This window comes from Lotus japonicus, chromosome 1 (genome assembly GCF_012489685.1).
Source record: "Lotus japonicus ecotype B-129 chromosome 1, LjGifu_v1.2".
NCBI classification, from domain to species: domain Eukaryota; kingdom Viridiplantae; phylum Streptophyta; class Magnoliopsida; order Fabales; family Fabaceae; genus Lotus; species Lotus japonicus.
The window spans coordinates 120,706,583-120,733,188 of record NC_080041.1 but is presented as its reverse complement, the minus strand read 5'-3'; the positions used below and the strand labels follow the sequence as shown (position 1 = coordinate 120,733,188).

The 26,606-nt window shown below is 35.3% G+C and overlaps 4 protein-coding genes across 4 annotated transcripts; 3 read left to right on the top strand and 1 right to left on the bottom strand.

The window, feature by feature from the left end:
- The first annotated feature begins 7,668 nt into the window (after window positions 1-7,668).
- On the top strand, window positions 7,669-9,274 carry LOC130722475 (uncharacterized). The gene is made up of 9 exons (XM_057573218.1): window positions 7,669-7,686; window positions 7,777-8,030; window positions 8,122-8,151; window positions 8,303-8,390; window positions 8,508-8,592; window positions 8,709-8,806; window positions 8,935-8,988; window positions 9,119-9,169; window positions 9,260-9,274. Exons 1-9 carry the CDS (start codon window positions 7,669-7,671, stop codon window positions 9,272-9,274), a joined length of 693 nt encoding a protein of 230 aa, XP_057429201.1.
- A 1,650-nt stretch (window positions 9,275-10,924) lies between these two features.
- On the bottom strand, window positions 10,925-13,278 carry LOC130729941 (peroxidase 44-like). The gene is made up of 3 exons (XM_057581795.1): window positions 13,046-13,278; window positions 11,580-11,870; window positions 10,925-11,467 (listed from the first exon to the last, which is right to left on the bottom strand). The coding sequence occupies exons 1-3, from the start codon at window positions 13,247-13,249 to the stop codon at window positions 11,018-11,020; spliced, it is 945 nt and encodes a 314-aa protein (XP_057437778.1). The 5' UTR covers window positions 13,250-13,278; the 3' UTR covers window positions 10,925-11,017.
- A 5,611-nt stretch (window positions 13,279-18,889) lies between these two features.
- LOC130729942 (peroxidase 44-like) lies at window positions 18,890-20,894 on the top strand. The gene is made up of 2 exons (XM_057581796.1): window positions 18,890-19,126; window positions 19,958-20,894. The coding sequence occupies exons 1-2, from the start codon at window positions 18,932-18,934 to the stop codon at window positions 20,702-20,704; spliced, it is 942 nt and encodes a 313-aa protein (XP_057437779.1). The 5' UTR covers window positions 18,890-18,931; the 3' UTR covers window positions 20,705-20,894.
- Window positions 20,895-22,264: 1,370 nt separating this feature from the next.
- Window positions 22,265-26,579, top strand: LOC130722472 (ubiquitin carboxyl-terminal hydrolase 27-like). The gene is made up of 11 exons (XM_057573207.1): window positions 22,265-22,325; window positions 23,307-23,476; window positions 23,550-23,682; window positions 24,230-24,303; window positions 24,387-24,548; window positions 24,615-24,707; window positions 25,538-25,591; window positions 25,722-25,850; window positions 25,946-26,083; window positions 26,190-26,252; window positions 26,409-26,579. The coding sequence occupies exons 1-11, from the start codon at window positions 22,265-22,267 to the stop codon at window positions 26,577-26,579; spliced, it is 1,248 nt and encodes a 415-aa protein (XP_057429190.1).
- The last annotated feature ends 27 nt before the right edge of the window (window positions 26,580-26,606 follow it).

Sequence of the window (26,606 nt, the reverse complement as noted above, 5' to 3'; positions counted from 1 at the left end):
ATTTGTCTTCTAAGTGTTGTTAGGGTTGGAACCCTTTGTGCCTGCCTGATTTACATAACTTCATAGTTTGCCAAAAATAAAGCTTCCTAGGTAGGGTTAGCTTCTGCTTGAAAGGAAACTCGTTTAACTCGTTTATGTCTTTTGTTTCCATTTTAACGTGGGTTGGCTACGCACACCTTTTATCCTCTTTTATCCTCTCCTTGCATGCATTTTGTCTTCTACTGAAAAATTTACAAAATATTCATTTTTTTTGTCTTCTCTGTGCAGCAGTTTGGTTGTCATGGGAACTCCAAAAACAGTGGGAGAAGATCCTTTTGGCACAAAATTTGGAATGCACTGGCTACCAAATGAGGTACTTACTCAGTTTCTTGTCACCTTTTGTCAGGGTTTATTACATAAGTCAGTTAGTACGATTTCAGTGATTTGATTTCACCAAAATTGCCATGTACGATTTCGCTATTTTAACTTCACCAAAGCTGCATTTTAGATGTAGGATTTCATGTACATTAGTAGAAGGTTCTATTTTCATTGGGACCACATCATTGCTGGACATGATGCTTTGGCTATTGACCCAAAAGGGAATACCAGGCCATTGAGAGTAGGGTTCACCAACGGAAGGCCTGCATTTACGACTGGATGGAAGGAATTGGTTGATTTTTACTCACTCACTGCAGAGTCCTTGTTTCACTTCTTCTTTTTTGAACCACTTACTTTTAGAATCCGCATATTTGATAATGATGGAACTGAAATTGACTATCCCGACAATGGAAATGCCCCTGAGGTTATCATCCTTGACTCTGATGATGAATCTCAACCTCAAGGTGATAATGAATCTCAAGCTGAGGCTGATGATGAAGCACAAGCTCAAGCAGCTGAATCTGATGATGAGGTTCAAGTCATGCAAAATGATCCAGTAATTACATGGGAAAAGGTTGTCATTGAAAGGATGGCTCAGGGTAGAAACCCTTTGGTACGTCCATCTCAACCTTATAATTTATACTTTTTTATACTCATTTCTTATTTCTACCTCATGTGATGCTCTATATCAATTACATTCTTGCAGAATTTACCAGCAAGGGTGGTACAGAGACTCTTGTTGCATGGAAGGACAAGATTAAATGTGAGAGTTGCAGGCACAAGTCTAGTTGCCAATTGCAAGGTTCGTTTTGCTGAAAGAAACAAGAATGAAGGTCATCTCATTACTGGATGGTATGAACTGTGCAAGGACTTACGCCTGTCTGCAGGGAACATGCTGCACTTTACTTTTGTCCCAGATGAACTTCATTTGCTGCTGCGTGTCGTGCGCAACAATTAAGAGACCTTTAGACAGGACTAAGGCTGCCATGTGTTATGTTTAAGTTACTCTATGTTTAAGTATTTCTTGTTTTGTTCATGAACTGCCATCCTCATTCTGAAAACAGACCTCTTATTACTAGTCTTACTAGTATTTCGTTTGTACCAATGTTGTTTCCAGTATTTGAATTTCAACTTTGTCGAGTACCATGTGCTATGTTTAAGTCACTACTAATCAGTCGCTACTAATCGTTTATATCATCTGATTTCAAACCTTGTACGCATGGTAAATTTCTGGAATTGTGTTTGGATAATACATTGTACACAATATATGTCACACCCATAACCTAAAAAGCCAGGTTGCTAAGAAAGGACTGTGTCACGTTGCTACTTTACAGAGCAATATATCATCTTCAACTACTAAAATGGAAATGGCACTAAAGCGCTATTCTACACTATGATTTCTATGCCAAAACACTCTTACACATGTTTATACGGGTTATATGATATAGACAATCACGTTAAGGTTAAACACCCATTCAATCCATTCATTTGTATTCAACAACACATTATCAGTGTAAGGTTCATTTCCCTTCATTTTAACCAAAATGGGGCATATCATTCAGGTTCATTCAACCAACCAACTCTATGGAGCATTTCTTCGAACACGTCCAATGCATCTCACCCAAACTCATTTATACCCCTCGAAATCCCATTTCTATCCCATGCATTTGTATTTAATTTAACACCCATTCATTTCCGTTCAACAACATTTCCAAACCCAACATGCCTTCTTCTCTAAACGCGTGGATGCAGTTCTTGTGTGATGCACAAATTCAATCTTTGTGTGTTGCAGATCCACAACCAATTCGTTGTTGTGCGAATTCTCTGCTAAAACAATTCCAACGAATAAAGGAGCACCCCTACACTCTTCAACTCAGACCTTACACTCTTCAAAAATGGTGATTCTTTGTTTTTTGTTGTCTTGGGACTGGGACCTAGGACCTACACATAAGACAAAACACTTAACAGGGCAAAAGCTAAATGAGAGCGGTAACAGGTAAAGCTAAACGAGGGGTGTCTTAGCAATATATGAAACTTACGTTAGTGACAGCCACTTGACCTTTAGGGAAAGTAAAAGGTAACGCATCCTGACCACACAACTTAAAATATAATATATCAAGGGCTGGTAAAAGTGGTCCATCGGTGGACCACTTTGTTACTTGCCCACCCTAGTGGGAACCGTATTATAGACACACATCATATTACCCTCAATAAAAAAAATTCTTCGCGTTACATTGGCAGTATAATGAAGCCTCCACCAAGGTAAAAAAACGTCAACAAAAGTAGTTCAGGAACTGGAATGAAAAATTATTCAAACAAAGTTTCATAGGGTTTGAAAAAGAGCACATTCATTTATTTGGATGGAGTTGAGAAGGAGTTAATTGTAAATGTCTAAGAACAAATAATTCAAATAAGGTAAAGGGAATCCTAAGTTTATGTTCATAAAGGGCATAAGCGTACATATTATAAAGGGAGATTGCATATCAGCCATATCTGCATCCACACATATTATAAACCTTGCACTTACCCCTACACTCAAGGATCAAACTCTCTATGCCCTATTACATCACAAATAGCCTTCTTATGATCATCTAAGGGTTGTTAGTTGTCTTGCTTTCCTTCTAGTTTGCCATCCACAAGACAGAAGTTTTTGCCTTGGACTATTCCTTGTATTTACATTGGTTACAAGCATGGCTATAAGGGATATAAGCTATACAACCTTACCACTAAGTCCTTTTTGTTATTATCTGGTTTGGATCTGTTTGATTTCCAGTCCCTTCTCTGGATCTTTGCTTGATCTGCTATTTTTGTAACAGGTTGGAGCATCCCTTATGCTCTAAATTAATTGATTTTGCCTATAAAAAAACAGACAGCTAAGTTCTTTCTCATTTTAAGAGATGTTGTGTTCCATGAGACAATTTTCCCATTTCACACATCAACAAATAGCTCTAATTCTCTCTACCCCTCTCTCAATTGATCTTCCAATCTCTCTTTTGTGGGACTGACGGTGCATTAAGAGCTTGTTGGGATTAGGTTTTTTCGATCTAAGAGCATCTCCAATGATAGTATCTAATGTTAAATATATATTCATATGAGTATCTATAACCATTGGAGTACATATTTAATTCCAACATGACAAATATGAGTATGTGGGAATAGATACTCCATACTAGACTTGAAAAATGAGCTTATATTTATTACAAACACTTACAATTAATATAATTGGAGATAAATAATAAAATATACAAATGTGATGTTGATGGTGGGATCCACTATAAAAACTTTTAAAAGTTGTTGGGTTGAAATAAAAAATTATAGTAAAGTAGTGTAGATGATGTGACATTATGAAGAATTGTGAAAAATGAAGTGTAGACATTTTAGTGAGTATGATGGATGTAGATGCTCTAACTACACCGATTACTTTCCTTTTGAAACCGATCGACTTCTATGTTTGCGAAATTGGGCTCCTCTATTTGTTATCATGTGTGTGGAAAAGTTGGGCCAAGCATTTAGTTTAATTTAGTTTTTAATTTTTGTTAAGTTAGTTTATTATATATTTTTTTTGAACAGAAGTTAGTTTATTATAAATCTTGCATCTTGTGTGAGATTAATCTAATTTAAGTAGAAGCTTCAGGTCTAATTTCCATGAATACAACTACGTTAAATATTTGATGAAATAATATTGTTATTGTAATAACCTTATCTCACTCGAACATGATTTTATCAATAACAACACACATGTTTAGAAATAAAAAAACAAAAATGATATAATTACTCAACCATCGTTTTCACTAATTTCATTTGCTCTCGTGTAAACATGTTTATGTATTGTAAAGTGTAAGTAATGATTCATTCATATTGCTTATTCATCTCATTTCTACTTAATACTTATGTGTTCTTTTATTCTCTTTATTTTTATCATAGAATTTATCATATTATTCATTTTTTTCCTTTTCAATTCTTATTAGTTGAGAAAAATGTCAAGGAACTATTATTCTTTTTCAAAATTCCTCATTTCTCAGTCCCAATTGCTTTCATCCTTCCTCTGTTTCTGCCAGATCGATGCTGACATAATTATTCAGGTGAAAAAATCAAGGTAGATGGGGCATTTAAACACGGAGATGCTTTATGCATGTGTTCCAAAAATAAAATAAAGATGCTTAAGAAAAAGCATACTAGGATTGATTAGAGAAATATATAATATTTTATATATAAGCTGTCGAGTTCGGTCGGTTGCCACTTCTGTCAATTCTTCTAGGTTTTCTCGGGCTTTGGGATTTTGCCAAAAATGGAAAATTGCATGCTTTGTAGTGCTTTTGGAAATAACTAAAAAAATGAATGGCTGTATGAGTTACTGTGGGCTGCTTAATACCATATTATATTAAGATCTCTATTCTTCTAAATAAGATACTCTCCTCATAATAATAAGAGAGTCTTATAATAAAGGACCAAGATAGTACTTTTTCATAACAATAAAATATGTGACTTAATTAAGATGCTACAGTATCAGAGGTGGCTACTTAGATAGAGAACATGTTGACGATACTAGGTTTCATGCATGACTTAATGTTGGATGTTGCATTCATCGGAGGAAATGCTCGGACTATGGCTTAACAATAAAGTGCTCCTACGTCCGGGCTACGTGGGAGTTATAAAGTGCTAAGTTATGTGACATAGTCATTAGTCAAGATGTTGGTGTATCATAGACGATATATGTCTCGAATAGGTGACTTAAAGATGAGGTGCTCCTATGTTTAAGATCGCGTGGGCTCACCAAGAGTGGGAGTTGTTGAAAAACTTAATTAAAGAGGCCTAGTGTCGCGCTCACCGGAGCCAGAGCCATGGAGGGAGGACTTGTCTCCATTGACAACTCACAAGCTATACCAGCCATGGGCTTGCAGGTTGCCACTAGAGAAGTGAGTTGAGCCTGGGAAAGGAACTGGAGAGGGATGATAAGGGCAAAACTGAAAATGAAGTTAGAGTTGATGATATTATTGTCCTTCACAAAATATTTTTCTAGGTGGTGCACCATGGTTCACTTACTAAATGACCCATGGTAGCCTTTGCAAACATCATATACACTTGTAGCTTTGGTCATGACACCCTCACCTGGCCAGAAAGAAATTTCCGCCCAGCCCACTTCTCGATCCTGTATTTCTTTTTCTGAATTTAAAACAACTTTCCTTCGGCTAGCAGGTGTTGACAAAAAAAAAAAGTAGTAGCAGGGTTGTTTCATTTTGAATTATGAATGCTGGCTGGGTCCAGTTGGGAAAATGAATAATAAAGCCATGATCACGAGATACTTAGAATTCAAACTTGTGCTATAAACCTTATAAGAATATATGTAGTTTGCTTACCACTACATCAATATCTTACTAATTAGAAGTATGAAGGTATAAACTTCCACAATGGTTTGAACAAAATAATAGAAAAAAAAATTTTGTTATTTAATGTGAATATCCATTCCTATGTAGTTTTGGAATTATTTTTTATTTTCTTATTCTCGTCTGTCATGAAATCATGTGTCATTTTTATGTAATACCAGAGATTTGCAAATCAAATCATAACAATTAATTTCTCCGCCAACATGGGTTTGACACGATTGGTTTTGAGTTTCAGATTTAATTCTCACTTTCTCACAGGTTAAGGGTTTGAATTACTCTGATATCAGTAAAATCCTAGTTGGTGATCAACCTTCCTCGAGGAGGATAGTCTATACGTGCTTTCTCTCCATCCTATCATTTTTGCAACAAATATGAACAATTAATTTCTCTAAGTTTTTTTTTTAATAAAAGTTTGGATAAGTGTGGGTTCCACAAATCAAGGAACACTTTAATGATTATAGTTCGTTTATAAAGATACCTACAATTCACATACAACCCTCACATTCGTAGCGAAAATCAAACACCCAAACATCTATATACTTTAGAAAAGAGGAAGGTTGTGAGCCCCACTTAGATGATTTGGCACTCTAAGAATGACTCTCACTCAACCCCTCTTTACATGACAAGTGTCACACTCCTATTCATTTGGATCAAAATATTACAAGCCCATTTTCATTTGCATTTTATATGCAGGCCCATATATTTAAAACTCTCTATTTTCCTTCCATAATTTAAGCACCGAACACGAATTTGAAAAATATTAATAAATAAAAAACGTTACACATTAATTTCAATGACTACTGTATTCAATTGTTTCCATCTTTGAGAAACAATTTTCTTTTAGACATTTATACTATAATGCTCATTTCAAATTCGAAATTGACCATCACTCTTTAATTGGTTTCTCCGTTGACATTGGTTAATTAATCAGTGATTGATTGTCATTTTTTTAAAAACTCTACAATTTATGATCAGTTTTAAAACTCCCTATTTTCCTTCTAAATTTTAAGCAATCTACTTGATTAGCAAAATTAATAATAATTAAACAACGTTACAGATTAAATTAGGAGAAGCGTCATTTCATCAAATATTCAACCATTAATGGTTAAAATTATTTAAATCAAAATCTTATGTAGATATTTATTTTTATAATCAAATTATTATTTTTAATTTTTTTAAAAAAAATTGAGTGTACCCATTAATGGTTAAAAATTGTATTTGAGTTTTGTATGGAGACTCATTATTGAAAGTTTTTTTTTGTTACAATTATTGAAAACATTTCGAATGCTTAAATGAATTTGAAATTGACACACTCATTAATGAATTTTTTCGTTGGCATTGAGCATCATTCATTTATTTGTTTGATTTATTTTTATAAAAAATAAAACGGTTATTTTGAATGAAAAAGACAAATTGAAATGGGTAGCATTTAAAACGAACAACTATGGAATACAAATAGGATTCAAAAAACCGCAAATCAATCAAAAAAGTATTAATTTGCATTTATTTATTTGATTTAATTATCTTAAATAAAAACCGCAAATTTAATTGGAAAAGTCAAATTAGCATTGATTATATTTACTGCTATCCAAATTTGAGCATATGTTCAAATGGAATCAAATTTGCATTTAGTCATCTTATTCAATTCAAATTCAAATAATTTCGGTTTTCTAATAGGAATCATCACATTTTCTCATCATTATGAGTCTCACTTAGCTGATTACTATATAAATCACCTAATGTTATTATTCAACTTCATTATTCCTTCCATTTTTCACCAACTATTAGCTTTAAAATATACTTTGTTCTAATGGCAATTGACGATCTCGCCACCCTCGATGCCTAGAAGGAGAACTGGACTATTGTTGCAAAGGTGAACCGTTTATGGCATAGTCCGAGCTTATATGGCTCGAAACTTCCATTTTCCATGGACATGATTCTCAAGGTATATTACTTTTTCACATAATCACCATGTTTTAAGTTTTTTTTTAATGGTTGGTAAATCCCCTTATGTTATCTTTTTATTGAATTTCAGGGTTGTAAGATTCACACTTCGGTTAGAAAGACTCTTATATACCGATTTCAATCTTTGCTAAGTGAAGGATGTGTATATCAGATTTCGTTTTTTAGTGTTGGTGAAAGCGGTCATGATTTACATCCAACCTCACATCCATTCAAGATCAACCTTCATATGGATACTTTTGTGCGATTGGTTCCCAACAAGGCTATCAACTTAAGCCCTTACAATTTTGTGCCACTCTCTGATATAATGTTTAAGGACATTGATACGTCTTTTCTTATAGGTATATACTCTTTTCAAATATTTTTAGTTTTCAATTATTGTTCTAAAAGTTGGATTAATATTTTTCTGATTTAACAGATGTGATTGGAATTCTCACCGGTGCAACTGGTGAGCAAGAATGAGAAGGATGGGGAAAAGCATAAGAGAATTAATATTCAACTTGACCAAGATGGGTACACTTAATGTTCAATGCTTATTCACATTTAATCCATCTTTATTATTATGAAATCGGTTTTATATTTTCCCATTTTTTGAATAGGGTTCGGGTTGAATGCACCTTTTTTGGCAAGTATGTTGCTGAAGTCGTAGGTTATCTTGCATCGGGAGATGCAACAAATGTTGTTGTGGTTGTGCAATGTGCAAAGATCAAGCCCTTTAAAGGTATTTAAAAGTTTGATCTGGTGTCGAATAATCAAAATATAGTTGATGGTGTTTTTTTTCCTTAATCCTAATTTCTTTTACAGGTAAGACAAGTCTCCAAAATGTTTATGGGGCTACAAGGGTTCTTTTTAATCCTCTCACGCAAGAAGCTGCCCCTTTCTGAGCTCGGTAAGTTTTATTCTGATTTTTAAATCTCTTTCATTTTTTTTATTCATATCAAATTAGTTCAATTAGCTATCTTCTAGATTCTTGGAATCAAATGATACTGTTGCACATGTGATTAGCCCGCTGCAGGACTCGGCAAAAAAAATCTACCCCTGAAGATGATTTCCTAAAACATAGTGATGAAAAAACCATTGAGCAACTCAAAGATCTTGCTGAGGTATACTCTTGACTTTACAATTCAATAATAATTTATATTCCATATTTAGTTACAACATATATTACACGTTTTTATCTTCAGATTTAATTTTGCATAAGTCATATTGTGTTGTTCTTGGTACTGTTAAGTATATTGCCGAGGGTATGGATTGGTGTTACCCTGCGTGCAAATGTAGCAAGAAGGTATATCTTGCTGACGGAATGTATTTCTGTGAGCCATGTAATCGTCACGTTGTTTCTCCGGCTCAAAGTTAGACTACAACTTCGTGTGATGGATTCAAAAGATACTGCTACCTTTGTCATTTTTTATCAGGAGGCTACTGCGCTTCTAGGCAAATCCTGTGCAGATCTGCTTGAAACTATTGTATGTATATTTTTGGTAGCGTATGATTCAATTTAGAATTTATGTGTATATTATTAACAAGTTTTTAATATTTTTTTTCCACAATTACAGGGTTCTGATCCTTGACAATTCCCACTAAAATTCTGAATTTGATTGACAGAACCTTTTTATTCAAGATTGAAGTCGCAAATAGTTTCCATTCTAAGTTTGAGAAATTATACCGTGTCAAAAAACTTTGTGCTAATCAAAAAATTATTAATCAATTCAGAGCGGCAATGACCTTCCTGCCTGTAATTAGTTTACCTTAATATGACATTGGTGGGCTAAACAACGTTTTTTATTTCATATTTTTAAGTTGGTATATTCACATATATTCTTGAACCTATTCTCTGTTGTACAACTATTATACAAATATATCTACACAATAAACTAAATCGCCGTGCAACGCACGGGTAAAAAACACTAGTTTTAAAGAAAGTAGTCAATATATCCTTACCAACCAATATAACGTGATGTGTAGGCATCTTCTCCTTAATTTACGGTTCAATCAAATAATTGTTCATTACTCCCTCCGTTCCTGATCTTTTGTTGTTTTAAGTTTTGGTCTAAATTCCAAAACATTTGTTGTTTTACAAACCCAATGCATTTTTCTCAATTTATTCCATGTATACCCTCATTTAATACTCTATCTCTCACCTACCACCTTTTATTTTCACCAATCAAAATCATAACAAGTTTTTTAACCAATAATTACTATTCTCTCTCTTCACTCTAACTCAACATTAAATAAGGGTGTTTATGTCAACAAATATTTCAATGATTGCACTCTTAAACAATGTGCATAACCTTAAACAGCAAAAGATCAGGAACGGAGGGAGTACTTTTTAGGAAAACAATTGGTCAAATCAGTTTTTCATCCACATTTCAGTTTTAATCCCCTTAAGGTTTAATTCGTTTTGGTCCTTATAAAATACAAAAAGTTTTATGGCTTTAGTCCCTCAATAAGAGGATTAATTGTGCTAGTTAGTGTAAGCTAAGCTGACATAAATTTCAAAATTCAAATTTATTCAGCTTAATGGTAGATCGATCATTAGCGTTGATTTGGCCGACAATAAACTTACCAACGAAATTAATGTCTACCCAGCTGATTAGATACTAAAAATCTGAACCAACTCGATTTAATTACACTCATATTAACTACCATATCACAAATTTCTCTTTCTTTTATTGATGTATGTCTCCAAAGTGGAGGTAAAATTGAGGTGAGTATAAATTTTTATTGATGTAAATGTTGACTAGAATGTAAAAGAACTTTCTCTACATTGATAATAGTTTTATTCTCTCTTTACTATAAAGTTTAAACTTTAAAGTGTGCGACGCTAACCTTAGTTTACATTGGGGCTAGTGAATATTCAGATATAACTTCAGTCAAATCATGTTATTTTTGGAATTAAATGTTCTTTATGCATTTAAACTATAATTAATTACTTATATTTACTAACGAAATATTTTTTTTTTGAATGGATTTACTAACGAAATATTGATCTAAAGATAGGTAAGTTAACTTTTAAAAAATAGGTAAGTTAGAGCTTCGTAAGTATAATGACATATATTCAAAGCACGAGAATGTCACGTTGATTAGAGTTTTTTTTTTATAAGTCATCATGTTGAGAGGAGTAGCTATAGAATTTCAATGGGATTAATCTTCTCCTCGAAAAAAAAACTATAATTACTTTCACCTAAACCTTTATTATCGGTGGTTTTTCTTTTCTCTTAATAAAAGCCACTGATAAGTATTATTTTCTTGCTTTACGATAATTAATGGGTAATACTAACAAAAGTAATAAGGCAATAGAACATTGATTTTGATCATTCTACACTCATTTTGTTAAAAACTCTGCAATTTCTCCTAACCTCTCCTTGATTCCCTAGCAAAACACCAGTCCTTCCAAGCTTGACCATCGCATCAACAAAGCTCTCCCGAAAACTCGCCGCATTCTCCGCAAACTCCGACACCACACCCCTCGTGGAAGGATCCAAAGCTAGGTTCTGATCCAGGGTAAGCACCCCTCTCTGCTTCATCATTTGGCCAAAGAACTCGTTGTCAAACACAAAACCCGTCCTTTGATCCAAAAACACTGTCGTGTCGTTCTTCCCACCGCAAAACTTTCCCAACCCGGCCTGCAAATCCGAGTCCATGTTCGGGTCCGAGAGCCTCCCTTTCACGAAGCTACAGTGGGTGAACCCGACGGTGTGGGCCCCCAAAAGGGTCACCATTTCTCTAACATTCATGCCCTTTGCGGTGAACGCTTGCAGCACCTTTGCAATTAAGATTCATTCACACTTAAATATAAGTGGAAATGGAGAGAAAAGAAGATAGATAGAAAATAAACATGTAAATGGTATGAGTGTGAATAAACATAACTTGTACCTTTGAGACAGAGAGGTCCGGGCCTGGAAGGTCCACATCGGAGGATTTGGATGTGAGCCCATCATGCCTTCCTGTGGCTATAGTGTATCTGGGCCCACCTGCTAGTGCCACTGAGTCTCGTGTGGCGAGTGTTATGATGTCTGCACACGAGACCGTTGAAGGACATGTTTTTTCGAGGATTGTTTTGGCCTCATCTATGAGTTCATATCCCCGAACAGTTCTGTTTGGTCCTGCTTCTTTCTCTGATTTGGTGCCCTTTGTTGAATCTATTAATATGGACGCATCACACCCCTGAAACAAATTCAGTGATTATAATTTTTTGTGATCAAGGATTATTAAGCCCGATTAGGACAAAAACAAAAAAATGTCGCGGATGATAAATTTAATATATATTAAGTAAAATTAATGATTTAATAACCATATAAAAATTAATATAATGAACATAAAAACTATTTACCCTGGAAAAAAAATCCTAGTTAGTTTTAATCTAAATATAAATCTTGAATTTTAAGAGTAGGAGATAATTTAAAATTCTGAAAGGGCCATAGAAACACAAGAATGGTAACTAATTAAAGGGGGAAGTTATAAGGATGACAACGGGTCGGTCTCGGGCTCGGGTTTTGCCTTTCCCAAACCCAAATTCAAAACCGTCGGGTTTCGGGTTTACCCAAACCCATTGTAGCCTCAAACTCACGTCATAACTTAACTTGATGCATAGAGTTTTTGCAAAACAAAACACAACTTATATGATTTTATTATGAAAAACCTTTTATATCTTCTTTGCAAACAAATATGACATTTTGTTGTTCAAATATAATCAAATTGTTAACATGATATATATAAGAGTAATTTTGTAATTTTATATATATTGTTCGGGTTCGGGTGCGGGTTTCACAATACCAAACCCAAACCCAATCATATCGGGTTTTACCCAGAAAAACCGGGTTTGGGTTATGTTGCCATCCCTCGAAAGTTGAGACCTAATTTGAATTCTCTCTTGTTGTGCCTCTCTCCATCCCCTCGGCCCTCTCACATACAAAATATTGAGCTAGGATCATTTCCAGCTGCTAGTGTGTCGAAGTGACCTCAAATAGCCAATATAATATCTTAATTAACAAAATAATAATTATTTTTTAAAATAATTTCAATCATCTAACAAACAAATCAATGTCTATAATGAGACTGGAAAGAGATCTTATGCAGGTTCAAAAAATGTCGGCCTTAACTAACATATGAAATAGAGATAATTACACAAATTCAAAATTTGACGTTTCTACATGAGAAGAATTGGGCATTTTAAAAGAGAAATATAATTCAATTGGTCATTTTTCCCTGAGAGTACTAAATAATTAAAAGATGAGGAATATCGGGCACGATCACCTGGGAGAAATCTAAGATCTCGCTCTTATTTGAAATGATTTTTATTCGGCGCGATAATGAGTGTGGTTAGCTATTGGGAATCTTACCTTGACAAAGCAATCATGGAAGTGCAAGCGAAGCAAGGCGCCGGTGATGGTTCTATCCTGGTTGAATGTCCTCTGAACAACATCATGCACAATGTCCTCTGCTTTGGGGCAGGTGGAATTATAGAATCCAACCCTGAGTTCACCTAATGCAAAGGGGTAGAGGAAGATGAGCATTAGAATGGTGATGAACTCCATTTTGGGCATATGTGGTATGCTTTAATGAGCTGAGTTAGTGTGTGACTGTGTTAGCAATGAAAACTGAAAAAGCATTTATGTATATATAGAGACTTGAGAGTGTGAGCATTGAAAGAGACTGATCATTAGTCAAAAGGTGAGGTAATATATTCACACTTCATCTTATATTTTTATGAATGGATATTGATTTTAGAGTGAATCTGGGTGAAACCTGCCGCTAAGACATTAAATTAAATTATAGGTATTTCTTGTTTTTTTACATATTAATGCTTCAGTTACGTGCGAGGAAAAGCAAAAATTGAATGAAATGACTTCAAAACGCAAACTTAGTTTATGTTGGGATACACATTGTATTGACGCGGTTTTGAATATTGCACAGAATCATAAAACTTGCTTTGGGGTTTATAAAACTCGTATAACAAGGGGAAAAACATTAACATATGTAAATATCTTTTGACATCAAAAAGATAAATTACATCCGACAGGGATTGATCCTGGACCTCCACCTCCCCAACCTACATGTCACCTAACTCCTACCACTTGAACTATCTTTCAGGAACTTACATATAATATTATGCAAAGTGTTACAAATATTATATATTAAATAAGAAATTAAAGGAAGAGTTAATGACTGCTCAGGGTCGGCCCAACACTAAATGAAGTCTGAAACAAATTTTAAAGTGAGACACTTTTACCTAAAAAATATTTCTTTACATGCTAGTTTTTTTTTTGAGTAAACATGGGATGAAGTATTTTTTTTCTTTTCATTGAGACTATTAGGCTTAATTTTTTGAATTGAGACCTTAATTTTTATTTGTGATTTTCTTTACAAAAAAGACTATTGGACTTATCACATGAATGAGAGACCTTTTATAGTAAGTAATTTTTTTGGATCTAAAGTCCTTACTTGGGCCACATGCGCCTTGGACCAGCCCTGTAACCGCCTAATATCCATGTATAGTGGTGTAGAAGAAAACGTTTCAAAACGAATAAAGGTCAAAATACCTAATTAATTCTTCCTTTTTTTAACATTAGAAAGATAAATTATACCCTTTAGGAATTAATTCCTGGACCTTTTCATCTCCGACTTATATGTCCTCCAACCCTTACTACTTGAACTATCATTCGAATACAATTAATTCTTTCTTTACACAATGACTTTAATTGTTATCTAAATGACTATTTTAACATATCTTGACTTTTTAATTCTTCGTGCTATAGACAAGCTGCTTACATAAGCATCACTCGGAAAGAAAAAAATAAATAAATTCAATAAGAGTAGCCATTAATAAAATAATAATTACATAGTGAAAATAATATTAAAAAAAACTACATATATACACGGGTGAAAAACAGAACGAGCTACATTTGACTTTGCATAAATATGTCTACTTTGCTTAAAAAGTTCAACGTTAAAGTCTAACATACTACTCCATCCATCCGTTCTTATTTAACTGTTCATTTTGACTGGATGCACACATATTAAATGTGTAATTAATTTTGTTGATTTTTAGAAAAAAGTGATGATTGTTTTCCTAATTTACCCTTTAAAGTGTGTGTTATCTCTCCTCATTTATTGTACTGTTAAGGGCATTATATGTAAAAACATCATTTAATGCTCTCTTGAAATGCTAAGTGGACAGTTAAATAGGAACAAAAAAGTTTCTTCAAGGTGGACAGTTAAATAGGAACAGAGGGAGTACTTATCATCAGGACTGTGTATAAAGATTTTGGAGCCTAAGGCAAAAATGTTAAAGTGATTTTGTTTTGACAAGAATCTTAAAAATACCTGATATATTATATAAATTAATAATTTTTTATATTAACGTTATAGTTTTTTGAGTTGTGAAATCATTTATCTGAGTTTTATGCTGCAAAATAAAAAAAATTATGAACAATAGAATCAGGAATACAATGAATGAAACAATGTGATATTTCGCAACATTTTGATGCCAAATATCTCATTTGATAATTACTTCAACGTAGAAAAATAAAAGTTTTCTTTTTTTTAGAGAAGAAGTAATGAACAAAGTCTGTGAAGAGCAAACTTGTAAAATACTATAGATACATAAGTCATAAAAAATAATTGTTATGAGTAACACAAATTAATTTTTTCAATTTTAAGAATGTAAAAGTAACAGATATTTTATTTACTTATTTTTTAGAAAATGAAAATTTGTTAATAAAAAATATTAGTACTAATAACCGCTAAAGTTGCAGTTCTAAGTTCTCACGTTGCGTTTCATATGTTGCCATTAATATTACCTATTTTTTTACCTCTCTTAAATCTCAGTAATATATTCTAAATGTACTAATTTTTTTATGGGGACTAAATATTTTTGAAGGCCTTAAGCAATTGCCTAATTTTCCTAAGGTGTACATGGCCCTGCTTATCATATACTTTTTCTTTAGGTTTGAGATTTACCTGTTTAAGAGCTAGTTTGGAAGCAAGGGAGCATCCAATATTTTTCGTTCCGAGCTAAAATAAAATATTAAAACATATAGTAAGTGAATAATAGATATACTCTATAACATTGGTATAAATAGTTTCTATCTTCCTCCAACGATGTTTTGTTCGCGTTTTTGCTCAGATTGTCTCAGATTTGTGACAGGTTATGGTTGTTGGTTCTTTGGGTTTGCTTCTAGAGACGTTGGTGTCGGAGGGGGAAACGGTGGTTGACAAGAAAGGTTGCGAGGGGCCCTTCGTGATTTGTGAGGAGGTTGGGGTCGTGGGCTCGCAGTAAGGAAATGTTTCTTCTCCTCCGATCTTCCCCATTTTAGGTGTGTGGCATCTATGGAGTCCCCCTTCCAGAGCGGCTTCGCTCTTGGCTCCCTCCTTTCCTGACGTGATGGCTCTTGGTGTTTCATCTAGTGACCCATCTCTCTCCTATATGTTTTGTATACATTCACTTCTGGGCTCTAAGATTTGTGGTTAGGTGCGTCTTCTTGGTGCGCCACCGCGGTGGACGTATCGTGGTTTTTGGCTGGTGGGTTGCTGCTGATTTGGTTCTCTAAAGTGTTGTTCGTAGGTTGAGGTTGTCGCTTTGGGTGGTTGGTGCTGGAGTGTTGTGGCTTGTCTCTCATGGTAGATCCATTTTCCTTTTGAAGGTCGCAAAGGTTACGGTTACTCTTCGACCTTTGCGTTTTGTGTTGAGGAAAGAAAGGCACAACTTGATTCAGACAGTACGATAGAGCGAGAAAGCACGAATAAACCACACAGAAAACTTTGTTCACGCAGTTCGGCCAATTGTGCCTACCTCTGCAGCTATAGAGTAGCTATAGCTCCCTTTATTGATTCTCAATAATCAATTGCATGTGTTTACAATAGCAATTTCTCTCAACTGCCTAATTGTCTCACACATCTGCAATAGCAGTTTCTCTCAACTGCCTAATTGTCTCACACATCTGCAATAGCAGTTTCTCTCAACTGCCCAATTGTTGTGTACCCTCGCACACCGCTGAATTGCGGCGCACTTGCACACCGCCCGATTGCGGCGCACTCCGCACACACCTGGTGTACACTAGCGCACTTTTAGGGTTATATGCCTTATCTATTTATAGGACACTACTAACTCTAGTATTACATGATAAGATAACCTTAACCGATAAGATATAATCTTATCTAAACCCATAAGATAAGATAGAGTCTTATCTAAACCCATTAGATAAGATAGAATCCCTCTACACCCATATCACAATCCTCTTAAATCAAATACAAATAATGAGCCAATCCCAACATTTTTAGTTGATGGCTTCTGCTTGAGCTTGGTGAAGTTACGGGCAGAGTGTTGGAGTTGTTGTTTGTGCTGGTCTTTTGTTTTTTTCCTAGTTTTTATATTTTTTCTGCTTCTGGGTTTTTTTCCTAGTTTGTACCTGTCATTTGCTTTCGAACCTCTCCTAATGGTGTAAATATTAGGGTTGTTTGCTTGCCAGGTTTTGGAGGGTCCTTACTATAGTGGCTGAGTTTTCAAAGGTTTTTGTCAGCTTTTTTTGGTTCGTTTACTGTACCCATATTGAAAGTGGTTATTTCTCAACTTTGTTTATATTTATATATATCTTTTAACTTAAAAAATTAGTATATTTAGTTCATGCTTTAGAGTCTAGAGAGGTTAATTTTGTTCGAAATTCTCTCTTCCTCACTTTGTATTTACAATTAATGAAACTTAATTTTTTTTTAATCGTTTTTTTGCCAATCCTTTCTCTATCTTCATATTTTCATATTTTTGTTTCTTATTTCTTCAAAATTCTTTAAATTTAAAGAAAATTAATTTTCCGATGTACAAAAATTACTTAAAGAAAATTGTGTTAAACATTTTTCAATTATATTATTTAAGCTTTGCACTTAAACTTCTAGCAAAAGAGCACAAAAGGATTCATTGATCAATTCCAGATAATTTGTGAATTTATTTGTTTACCAAAAATTAGAACAAACATGCTCATGCATTTAGACGAACCAAAATTAACAAGGGTATCAGTTGCTTTTCAAAAAAAAAAAAAAAAACAAGGGTATCAGTTTTTTTAATCTTTGCCGACCTCGAAAGAAAACTGATCCTATGTTTGAGCTAATCTCATTGCTTAGTTAGACTAAAATGGTACAATTGTAAGAAATGACACTACAAAGTTGTAATTAGTAAAACTAAAAACAAAGGAAAAGGTACAAACAAGTTGTTGCAGGCTTTTCCTTGATCTATTCAAGCGGATTCTACAATGCCATTTGGTATTGAGATGATATTATACAAAAGACATTTATGTAATTTAATACATGTCATATGTCAATTGTGTCAAGTAATGGTAGGGAAGTTTCACATCTATAGTCTATAATGATTTTACCCGGCTTGAACAGAATTGCATAAGCGAAACCCAAAACAATTATTATACTTGCATTTAACTAGTTGATATGCACCAATTGTACTTATACTTAATTCAAGTAATACATGTTTGATTCTATTTAAATTATGTCTCAGATTTAACTGATGTATATTTTTCCAGTGGAAACAGAATTGTCATAAGTGGAAGAGCACAAAATAAATTTGATGTTCTTGTCATTCTAGTATAATAAAAGTATAGATTTCAACATGTATCAACAACAGCTGGCAAGTCGTAGTTTGAAGAATAGCAAGCTGTTTTATGTGGCTTTTCTGTCAAGGTTATTCTATGGTCATAATAATTAACCAAACTAGCAGATATAATTTGTAATTTTGTTGTGATTTAGGAAGCTGCCATTCTGCATTCCAACAAATACAAGTCTGAATTTCAGAAATTCTCAAAGTAATTACCAAGTACAAGTATGAATATCAACTTAACGTCGAGATGTTCTACCTTAAGTAAATGTTTCAGGTATGAACTTAGAATCCAACAACGTTAAATACTTTGTAGGAAGAGCTTTTCAGCCAATAATGGTCCAGCTCAAACATAAATGTTTAAGTGGAGCAGATGATACTCGTGATTAAAAAAGAATTTAATTAGTTTGAAAGTCAAATCCATATTTTGGCTGCACTAGCTACATACTATGCAGCCTATTCAGCATGAGCTTGCATGGCAGGCGGTTATTTCCATTCTGTGAATTGAAGCCTCTTTTTTATTCTTTTATTTGTACTATATATATAGAAATTTAAACTCTATCTTGAGACACATACAAATTCAGAGAGCACTAGTAAGGAAGAAAAAGAAAGAGTCAAAACTAGACCCAAAATGCAGAAGATATCAATCCTTCTCTTTTTCTTCATACTTCCCTTGGCATTTGCTGACCTGCAGGTTGGGTTTTATGGTTCTACCTGCCCCAAAGCAGAGTCCATTGTGAAGCAAGCAGTGCAGAAGCGATTCAATCGTGACAAGTCCATAACAGCAGCATTGCTCCGTATGCATTTCCATGACTGTTTTGTTAAGGTAAGAGTCTATTATACGACACAATTTTATTAATAGGACAGGGATTTCGGTTACTCATCACCCAAGTATGGCAAAACCTTGAGTTGCTAATGCACAAATGATTTGATATTATATGCTAATCAATATGTGATCAAGGGTTAGAGTATCATGCTTTTAGCATTCAGTTAGTAGTGCTAGCTAGAAATTAGTTTTAGTTAGTTAGCTGAGTTGTAATAACAACCTTTCCCTCTCTTTTCTGTTACAGTTTGTTAGATGCAGAACTCAACTCTTGTGTTGATATTAAAGAGTTGCTTCATTTTAATTGTTCATTCAGAATGAAAATTAGTTTCTTCTTCATCTCTCTCTCAAAGTTCCTCAAGCATTACAGCCTTCGCCATTGGCTCAGTTGGTAAAGACGGCTCACTTGTGTGTTCCATTCCCTGATGTGAGGGCTGTGTTAGTGACCTGAGTTGAACTCAACCAAACTTTCATTCATCGAAAAAAGAGAGAGCTGATTACAACTTCTATACTAGAATTTCTAGGTTCTAATATAATCTAAGAAACTTTCTCATGCAAGAGTCCACTAACTTTAATTTGTTCGGCAATGATGCCAAAGTTTGGTAACTGGATGTCCAAGTGACCTTGTGTGGATAATGCATTGATTCACCAACCTAAGGCTAATGCTAAAATTAAACTTTTTATTACAAAATTAGAGGTCATTAAGAATTAAAGTCTAGAATGAAGCTATGATGATGGCATGTCATAAAACAACTATTGTAATAGTTTATGTTGTATGCATTTCCCTACATCAATTCAGGAACTGAACTTGAACATTTTCCTTCTTCTCTTCAGGGTTGTGATGCATCCCTACTCATTGACTCCACCAACACCAGCACAGGAGAAAAAGAAACCGGCGCAGACGCCAGCGTTCGAGGCTACGACCTGATCGACGAGGCAAAGAAAAGCCTTGAAGCAGCCTGTCCTTCAACAGTGTCATGTGCAGACATCATAGCACTAGCAACCAGAGACACCGTGGCCTTATCAGGAGGGCCCAAATACAATGTCCCCACCGGAAGACGCGACGGACTAGTCGCTAATAGCGATGTTGATTTGCCGGGACCAACCACCCCAGTCTCCCAAGCACGGAGCATATTTGCTAATAAGGGCTTAACAACTGAAGAAATGGTTACCCTTTTAGGAGCACACACGGTTGGTGTTGCGCACTGCGGTTTCTTTTCAGGTAGGCTCTCAAGTTCAGGAACACCTGATCCTACAATGGATCCTGCATTGGATGCTAAGCTTGTGAAATTGTGTAAGTCAGCTGGTAATCCTGCTGCATTTTTGGACCAGAACACTTCTTTCATTGTTGATAACCAGTTCTATAAGCAGATTCTTCTCAAGAGAGGGATAATGCAGATTGATCAGCAGCTTGCTTTGGATCCATCTACTAAGCCTTTTGTTTCTGGTTTCGCCGCGAATGGTGCCAAGTTTCAGAAGAGTTTTGCAAATGCTTTGATAAAGATGGGGAAAATTGGAGCTCTGGTTGGAAATCAAGGAGAAATTCGCAAAAATTGCAGGGTCTTCAACAAGGGCAGCTAGATTGCAATGTTGGGAGTGTGCATATCAAGAGAATTCGTTTTCTTCATTTCCCTTTTTTGTTTTGTTGGACTATCATTCATGTAAAGGCACAGTGATCAATTTGTATTCCGTTATTGTTAGTTGATTATTTTGGAAATGTTAACAAGAAATGCCCACATATATTATCTTGCTTATGCAAGAGCTTGGAAAACGAGTGTTTGTCAAAAGTATTTCAACTTTGAACAAATATGTCACTCGTCTTTTGTAACATCCCGACTTGACGACTGGCCTCACGGTCTTTCCAGTGTACTTTGTCATTCCCAGGAGGTCATCCATCCCAATATTGTTCCAAGGCAAGCACACTTAACTTTAGAGCTTTTATGAGTTGGGCTCCCGAAAAGAAAGACGCATCTGGTTGTTATGAGTAGTACAAATCAAATCTTATATGTCATCCTCAACTGCATAGTCTCATACCTATACAGTCTCGAAACACTTCTTTTTCGGGTGCGACATTGGTTCAGTCATGTTTCCTATCGCCTAGGCGGTCACTCTCCAGCCTCGTCGACCTCGGGTGTCACATCTTTCAAACTGAACTTTTCTCTGCTTGATTTTTGCTTTCACCATTGTCATTCTTTTGCCTCGCTACTCGTGCCAAGCTATCCTCCATGGTGACATATTTGGCCGCTCTTCAAAATTTTGTCAAGTCAAGATTTCGCCAATAAAGTGTGGAATTGATTCCAAGTCTAATTGCTTCACAAACTAGATGGAATTTGATTTTTGTGTTCTATATAAAACTCTTAGAAAATCTCGCAACGACTCGTGTGGGAAATCTTTGACAATCTCTTGCTTGTAATGAAATGATATAAATTGAGTTGATGACTTATCCCAAGTCCCTAACATAATTGGGAGGAAGTTATTGGAACCAACATAAAGTCGCTTTCCTTAAAGTCAGGTGGAAGGTGCGACAAACTAAAGCGTTTGAAGCTCCCACGAAAGACATTGTCGTGAGGATTGAGGAATACATCCAAATGATTAGTTGCGTCAGTATCCCCTAGGTATGGCTATGTTCCGGTCAGTTTTTGAAAATATTTTGAAATATCGATCACCATAATTTTGGAAGAGAAAGGATTTTGGATTTTCGCCAACAATCCACCGTTTTGGCCTGACCCTTCCTCAAAGTTAGTGGTCGTTTTTATTCGACTACATTTTGGTTCATCTGGCTTCCTCATACGTTAGTGACGAATATGCCGCTCGAGAAATTTATGTGCTTTGAAGGCTATTTGTTGGGATTTGTGATATATGGATAGATTTTTTCAACTCATTCATCAATTTATCAATACGTTGTTGGCTAAATTCATCAAGTTTTAGTATTGGGTATTTTGTAGTGTCACTCACGGCATTCTGAGTAACTGCTCCTTCGAAAAGTATGCTCCTTGGGAGAGTGCTTCCTCATCAGATTGTTGTCATCTATGTGTCTGAACCATTGCATTGGGAGAATGAAAACCTTTCCCACTTATGACAAATGTTCTTTCAAAAATCAAACCTGAGCACCTCTGTTGTTCACGTGGTGGTTGTAGTTGAATGCGGTGGAGATGCCTACAGCGGGGCACGGTGAGGAACGGTTGGGGTGTACTTGCAAAAGGTACGTCGACGTTCAAATCAACTTCTAGATTAGAGAAAAACTCAAAGTCTAAGAAAAACTAAGAGTTTTCATAATGAGTAATGCTTAAGAAATGAACGACTAAACCAATATTTACAAGCTTGACGTCTGTCGTGTTTGTGACTTGAAGTCTCTAGGAAGCCTTGAGGAAGGTCTTCCGAAATGATGGTACCTTTGAGTAACCTTGCGATATATCATTAAGTGTGTTGAAATGATACGCTTGGCCAACGCTGGGATGAGATCTTCCTTAACTAAGACATCTCATCCGCTACTATTATACTCGCTTCGTTGCAAGACATTTTGGGCTGCCTGAGATGTTATATACTAACTTAAAAAGCAAGATGAAATTTCACTGTTCATCAGTGCCATTTTTTTTTTGTTACAACTGAGGTTGCTTTTGGGGCCTGGCTCTTTCATGGGCTGCGTTAGGATACATGGATACTATCTTTTCAAGTAGGGTTACAGTTGTACTACTCTAGAAACCAGATTTCATCTTCGCGTGAATCCCCTCCCCCTTCGTCCTCCATACTTCATCCTTATCCCTTTCACCTATTTCACCTATTGCTCAGCGCACTGTTTCACCGATGTAGGAGGTTCCACATCCCACCGGCCAGCTGTTGCTGTGCTGGTGCATCGAAGGACGATCCTTTAGGAGCTGGTCTATTATCTATGCTCCGACAGCTCTTCCTATAATCAATGGTACTTTCCCCCTCAACCATCTTCTACTCATTTTCTCTGCTGCCTTATAGTCTGTTAGTCCCTGCTCTACCACATAGGCTATCAGCTATTAGCTATAATCCATTTTCGTAGTCATTTACATTTGTAATTTGGCTGGCCACAGCTTGCACTTCGCGTCTATAAATATAACTGCTCACACTTTGATCCGTTCATCAGTTCATTTTTTTTTATTTGTTTTTTTTGTGTGGTCTTGAGTCTACTGTATTGATCTCAATGGGAGCATAGTTGGTGCGATAGTGATATTCGCATTGAAGGAAGGCAAAGCGAAATCCTTGCTATGGTCCTCTGGAACTGCAAGAGGTAGTAATAGCAGCAACTTAGAGAATGAGAAACCGCCCTTAGTCCCTGGTTTGCACAATCTCCACAACAATTGCTTCCTCAACGTTGTTTTGCAGGTTAGGTTCGTTCTCTTCTTCTTCTTACTTCAATTTGGATTCTGCAAATCTTGAATTTCTTTCTTTGTTGCAGGCTCTCGCTAGCTGTTTTTGCTTTCACGGGTTTCTTCACCGAGTGATTGCAGAATGTGGGACTCAGGACATGGTTGAAAGCGAAACCGATCACAGCATGCCCCTTGCGGCTTCTTTGGCTGCTTTGTTGCAAGGTAGCACCCTTTTTCTGTCATTGTAGTTCGTTTCAGATTTGAATGGAGTTCCCTTAACATTTTTCCCTTCATTTAGTTAGACCAAAAAATTAGGCATTTCAAATTTTAATGATTGAAATTTATTTTTGAAGGATTTAAAGAGCTTATTTGAGCTTATCTTATAGTATCAAATATCGATGCTTAGACAAGTAGTTTATGTAAATAGTTTATGACCTACTATCTATAAGTTGTTCTGAACTTATTTTCATAAGCTGCTCAGATTAGCTTATGAATAAATGTTTATGTCTACCCATAACCTATTTTGATATTATTTCAATAAGGTTATGAATAAGCGATCAATGCTTATTGACATAAGCACCTAATTAAGTTGTTTATTCAAATGCAGCCTAAATTGATAAATGATGCTTGTACTTGGAACTGAAATGAGTTTTTCACTTTTTTTTTAAAAATTATGATTATCAAGATCTGGGGAATCCTTGTGTGATATGCTTGCAGTTGAATTTAATGTTCTCTATGTGCAGAGCTTAGTTCAGTTAGTGGAGAGAAGGTTATACTATGTCTGGAGACATAATGCTTGCTATGTCCCTTTACAATCCAGACTTTAATCTAACAGACCAGCGGGTAGAGTTATTTTTGCCCTTAATCATTTAGCAACTGACTATGTTCTGGTTCTCTGTCTCATTCATGTTTAGTTTTTTTTGTAGGATGCTGCTGAAGCGTTTCTTCATCTGTTATGCTCTTTGAGGGAAGAATTTGGAGGTTGCTATGCTCCAAATGTGAGTTCTTTAGCAGACGTTGCTGCTGAAGCGTTTCTTCATCTGTTATGCTCTTTGAGGGAAGAATTTGGAGGTTGCTATGCTCTAAATGTGAGTTCTTTAGCAGACGTTTTTGCTTCTAATAATAGAATTACTGCTCCCATACAGAGGGACTAGAAAAGCGGTCAGGAAAGATGGAAGCAACTCTTCCTTGGTCCTTTTGATGGGATTCTTGGTAGCAGTTTAACCTGTCGAAGTTGTTCATCTCAGGTACAAAAGAATATCCTCAATACAATGTAATAAACTTTTCCTCCTTATTTGCATTGCATCTTTACTATATGGTTCTTCCTTGTGATATTATAGTGCTTTCATAAATCATAAGGAACTATGACTTTGCAATTCTGCATCTCTGTCCGAGGTGTATTATGTTTGAAATTATTCTATAACTGGCTACAAGGAGCATTGCAGTTTTGATTTGATGCTGTTGCATTTGGAGAGAAATGGTTGTAGGGTAACTTTACAACTGGTTGGTAAAACCTCTAGGAAATAATAAAGTTAGTAATTTCGAAATGGTTAGTAATGAATAGAAGTATAGGGATTGGAGTTATTGGCCACTTGGGTTTTACAACCTAAGAAAACGAAATTCAATTTTTGTTATGTTTTATGTGTGACTTTTGATTTTCTGGCACTATAGTGTTGACATGTTGAGAGATCTAATGATGGTAGTAGTATGAAGGATGAATCTTTTGGTCACAATTATTGTTCATTAGCTCACATGCTTAGACGACTTTGGCATGGCCTATTGTGCCTGCAGGTTGCTGAAATGACTAAAGTTAACTCACTTAGTTACTTCAAACATGCAATTCAAGTTACTTATGACATCATAGTTTACTTTTAGATTGTTCCAGGTTCTTGGTCTGTGTGGGACATGAGACATATATTTTAATAGATTTTCTTAGGCTGGTGATTGCATAATTTTCTCTTGATTTCAATTTTGCTCTACATTAATATTGTTTTCTGTTTTCTGAGATAATATTCCACTATTGTTATTTTAAATGGAATTGTGATAATCTTTTAACTTATATTTATTCTTTTTGTAGATCTCAATGAACTTTGAACATTTTGATTGTTTGCCTCTTTCACCTGTAGTGACAGTTTTACCGTAGTAAGTTAAAAAATTGGTCACTTATGTTGGAGTTTTGGTGTTATTTTCTTTGATAATTGATGTGGTGCATGCCTCATGTAGCTCCCTGAATCCTGATTATTAAATGTGAAATATTACAGAGAGTTGGTTGTACACTGGTGGATTGCCTGAAGCAGTTCATTGTTGCTGAACATGTTGAAAACTATCATTGTAGCCACTGTTGGCATATTGTTGCAATCAAGTATATTTCCTTAATGGAAGAAAATGAGGTAATCCCTATGTGAATCTTTTGTTTATTTAGAGATAGGTAAAAGCATCCGAGGGATGCATAGACTTAGGTTGCTTAATCTAGCAATTGACTCAGGTAGAACTTGAAAGACTAAGGAGATGTTCTCAACAAGAACTCTGCAATTGGCGAAATAAATTTAATCTCAAGAAGCTACCCTGGTCAAATAGGTTTTCACATGTTCTGAAGCAGCTAAGTATTGCTCAGTGCCCAAGGGTATTCATACTGTGTTCTCTGAGCTGGTATCACTATTTTTATCAAGAATATACAATTTCGTAGTTTAATCTTTGAACTGCTGATGCATTTCATTGTCTGGTTGCAGATTTTATGCATCCAGTTGAAAAGAGTTCATATGAGTAACTTCAGAGAGCCCTTCAAACTGCAGGTACTTGAATGCATGTTGGGTCTTCAATTTCCTCGACGCCTTCATTTTTCCATCCTCCCAAAAAAGAAGAGAATAGAAATTCTTCAGTCCTAACATATATAATTGCTAATGAATATTCATTGAGGTTTGCTGTTTTTATTAATGATGGTAATGCAGGGTCATATTTCCTTTCCATTGATTTTGGATGTGTTGCCATTCACAACAACTAGGCTGGGAGTAAATATACAAGAGGTAGAGATGTACGAAGTCTTCCCTTGCATCTGCAGTATAGCTGAAGAAACCCTTTGCCTAACCATTATAATCAGCATTCTGAGGTTAGAACGTTGAAATTTAGTGGCATTCATGGAGAAGTTA

Excerpts from the sequence above, each read along its gene's own strand:
- LOC130729941 (XM_057581795.1), bottom strand. The coding sequence starts at position 13,249 with ATGCCCAAAATGGAGTTCATCACCATTCTAATGCTCATCTTCCTCTAC. Across the intron at positions 11,871-13,045 it reads TCCATGATTGCTTTGTCAAG|GGGTGTGATGCGTCCATATT; the intron begins GTAAGATTCCCA and ends AATTTGTTTCAG. Across the intron at positions 11,468-11,579 it reads CGGACCTCTCTGTCTCAAAG|GTGCTGCAAGCGTTCACCGC; the intron begins GTACAAGTTATG and ends TTAATTGCAAAG.
- LOC130729942 (XM_057581796.1), top strand. The coding sequence starts at position 18,932 with ATGCAGAAGATATCAATCCTTCTCTTTTTCTTCATACTTCCCTTGGCA. Across the intron at positions 19,127-19,957 it reads TCCATGACTGTTTTGTTAAG|GGTTGTGATGCATCCCTACT; the intron begins GTAAGAGTCTAT and ends TCTTCTCTTCAG.
- LOC130722475 (XM_057573218.1), top strand. Across the intron at positions 8,031-8,121 it reads ATGTTTAAGGACATTGATAC|ATGTGATTGGAATTCTCACC; the intron begins GTCTTTTCTTAT and ends CTGATTTAACAG. Across the intron at positions 8,807-8,934 it reads AACTCAAAGATCTTGCTGAG|TATATTGCCGAGGGTATGGA; the intron begins GTATACTCTTGA and ends GGTACTGTTAAG.
- LOC130722472 (XM_057573207.1), top strand. The coding sequence starts at position 22,265 with ATGCGGTGGAGATGCCTACAGCGGGGCACGGTGAGGAACGGTTGGGGT. Across the intron at positions 23,683-24,229 it reads TTTGGCTGCTTTGTTGCAAG|GTTATACTATGTCTGGAGAC; the intron begins GTAGCACCCTTT and ends AGTGGAGAGAAG. Across the intron at positions 24,549-24,614 it reads GAGGTTGCTATGCTCTAAAT|AAAAGCGGTCAGGAAAGATG; the intron begins GTGAGTTCTTTA and ends CAGAGGGACTAG.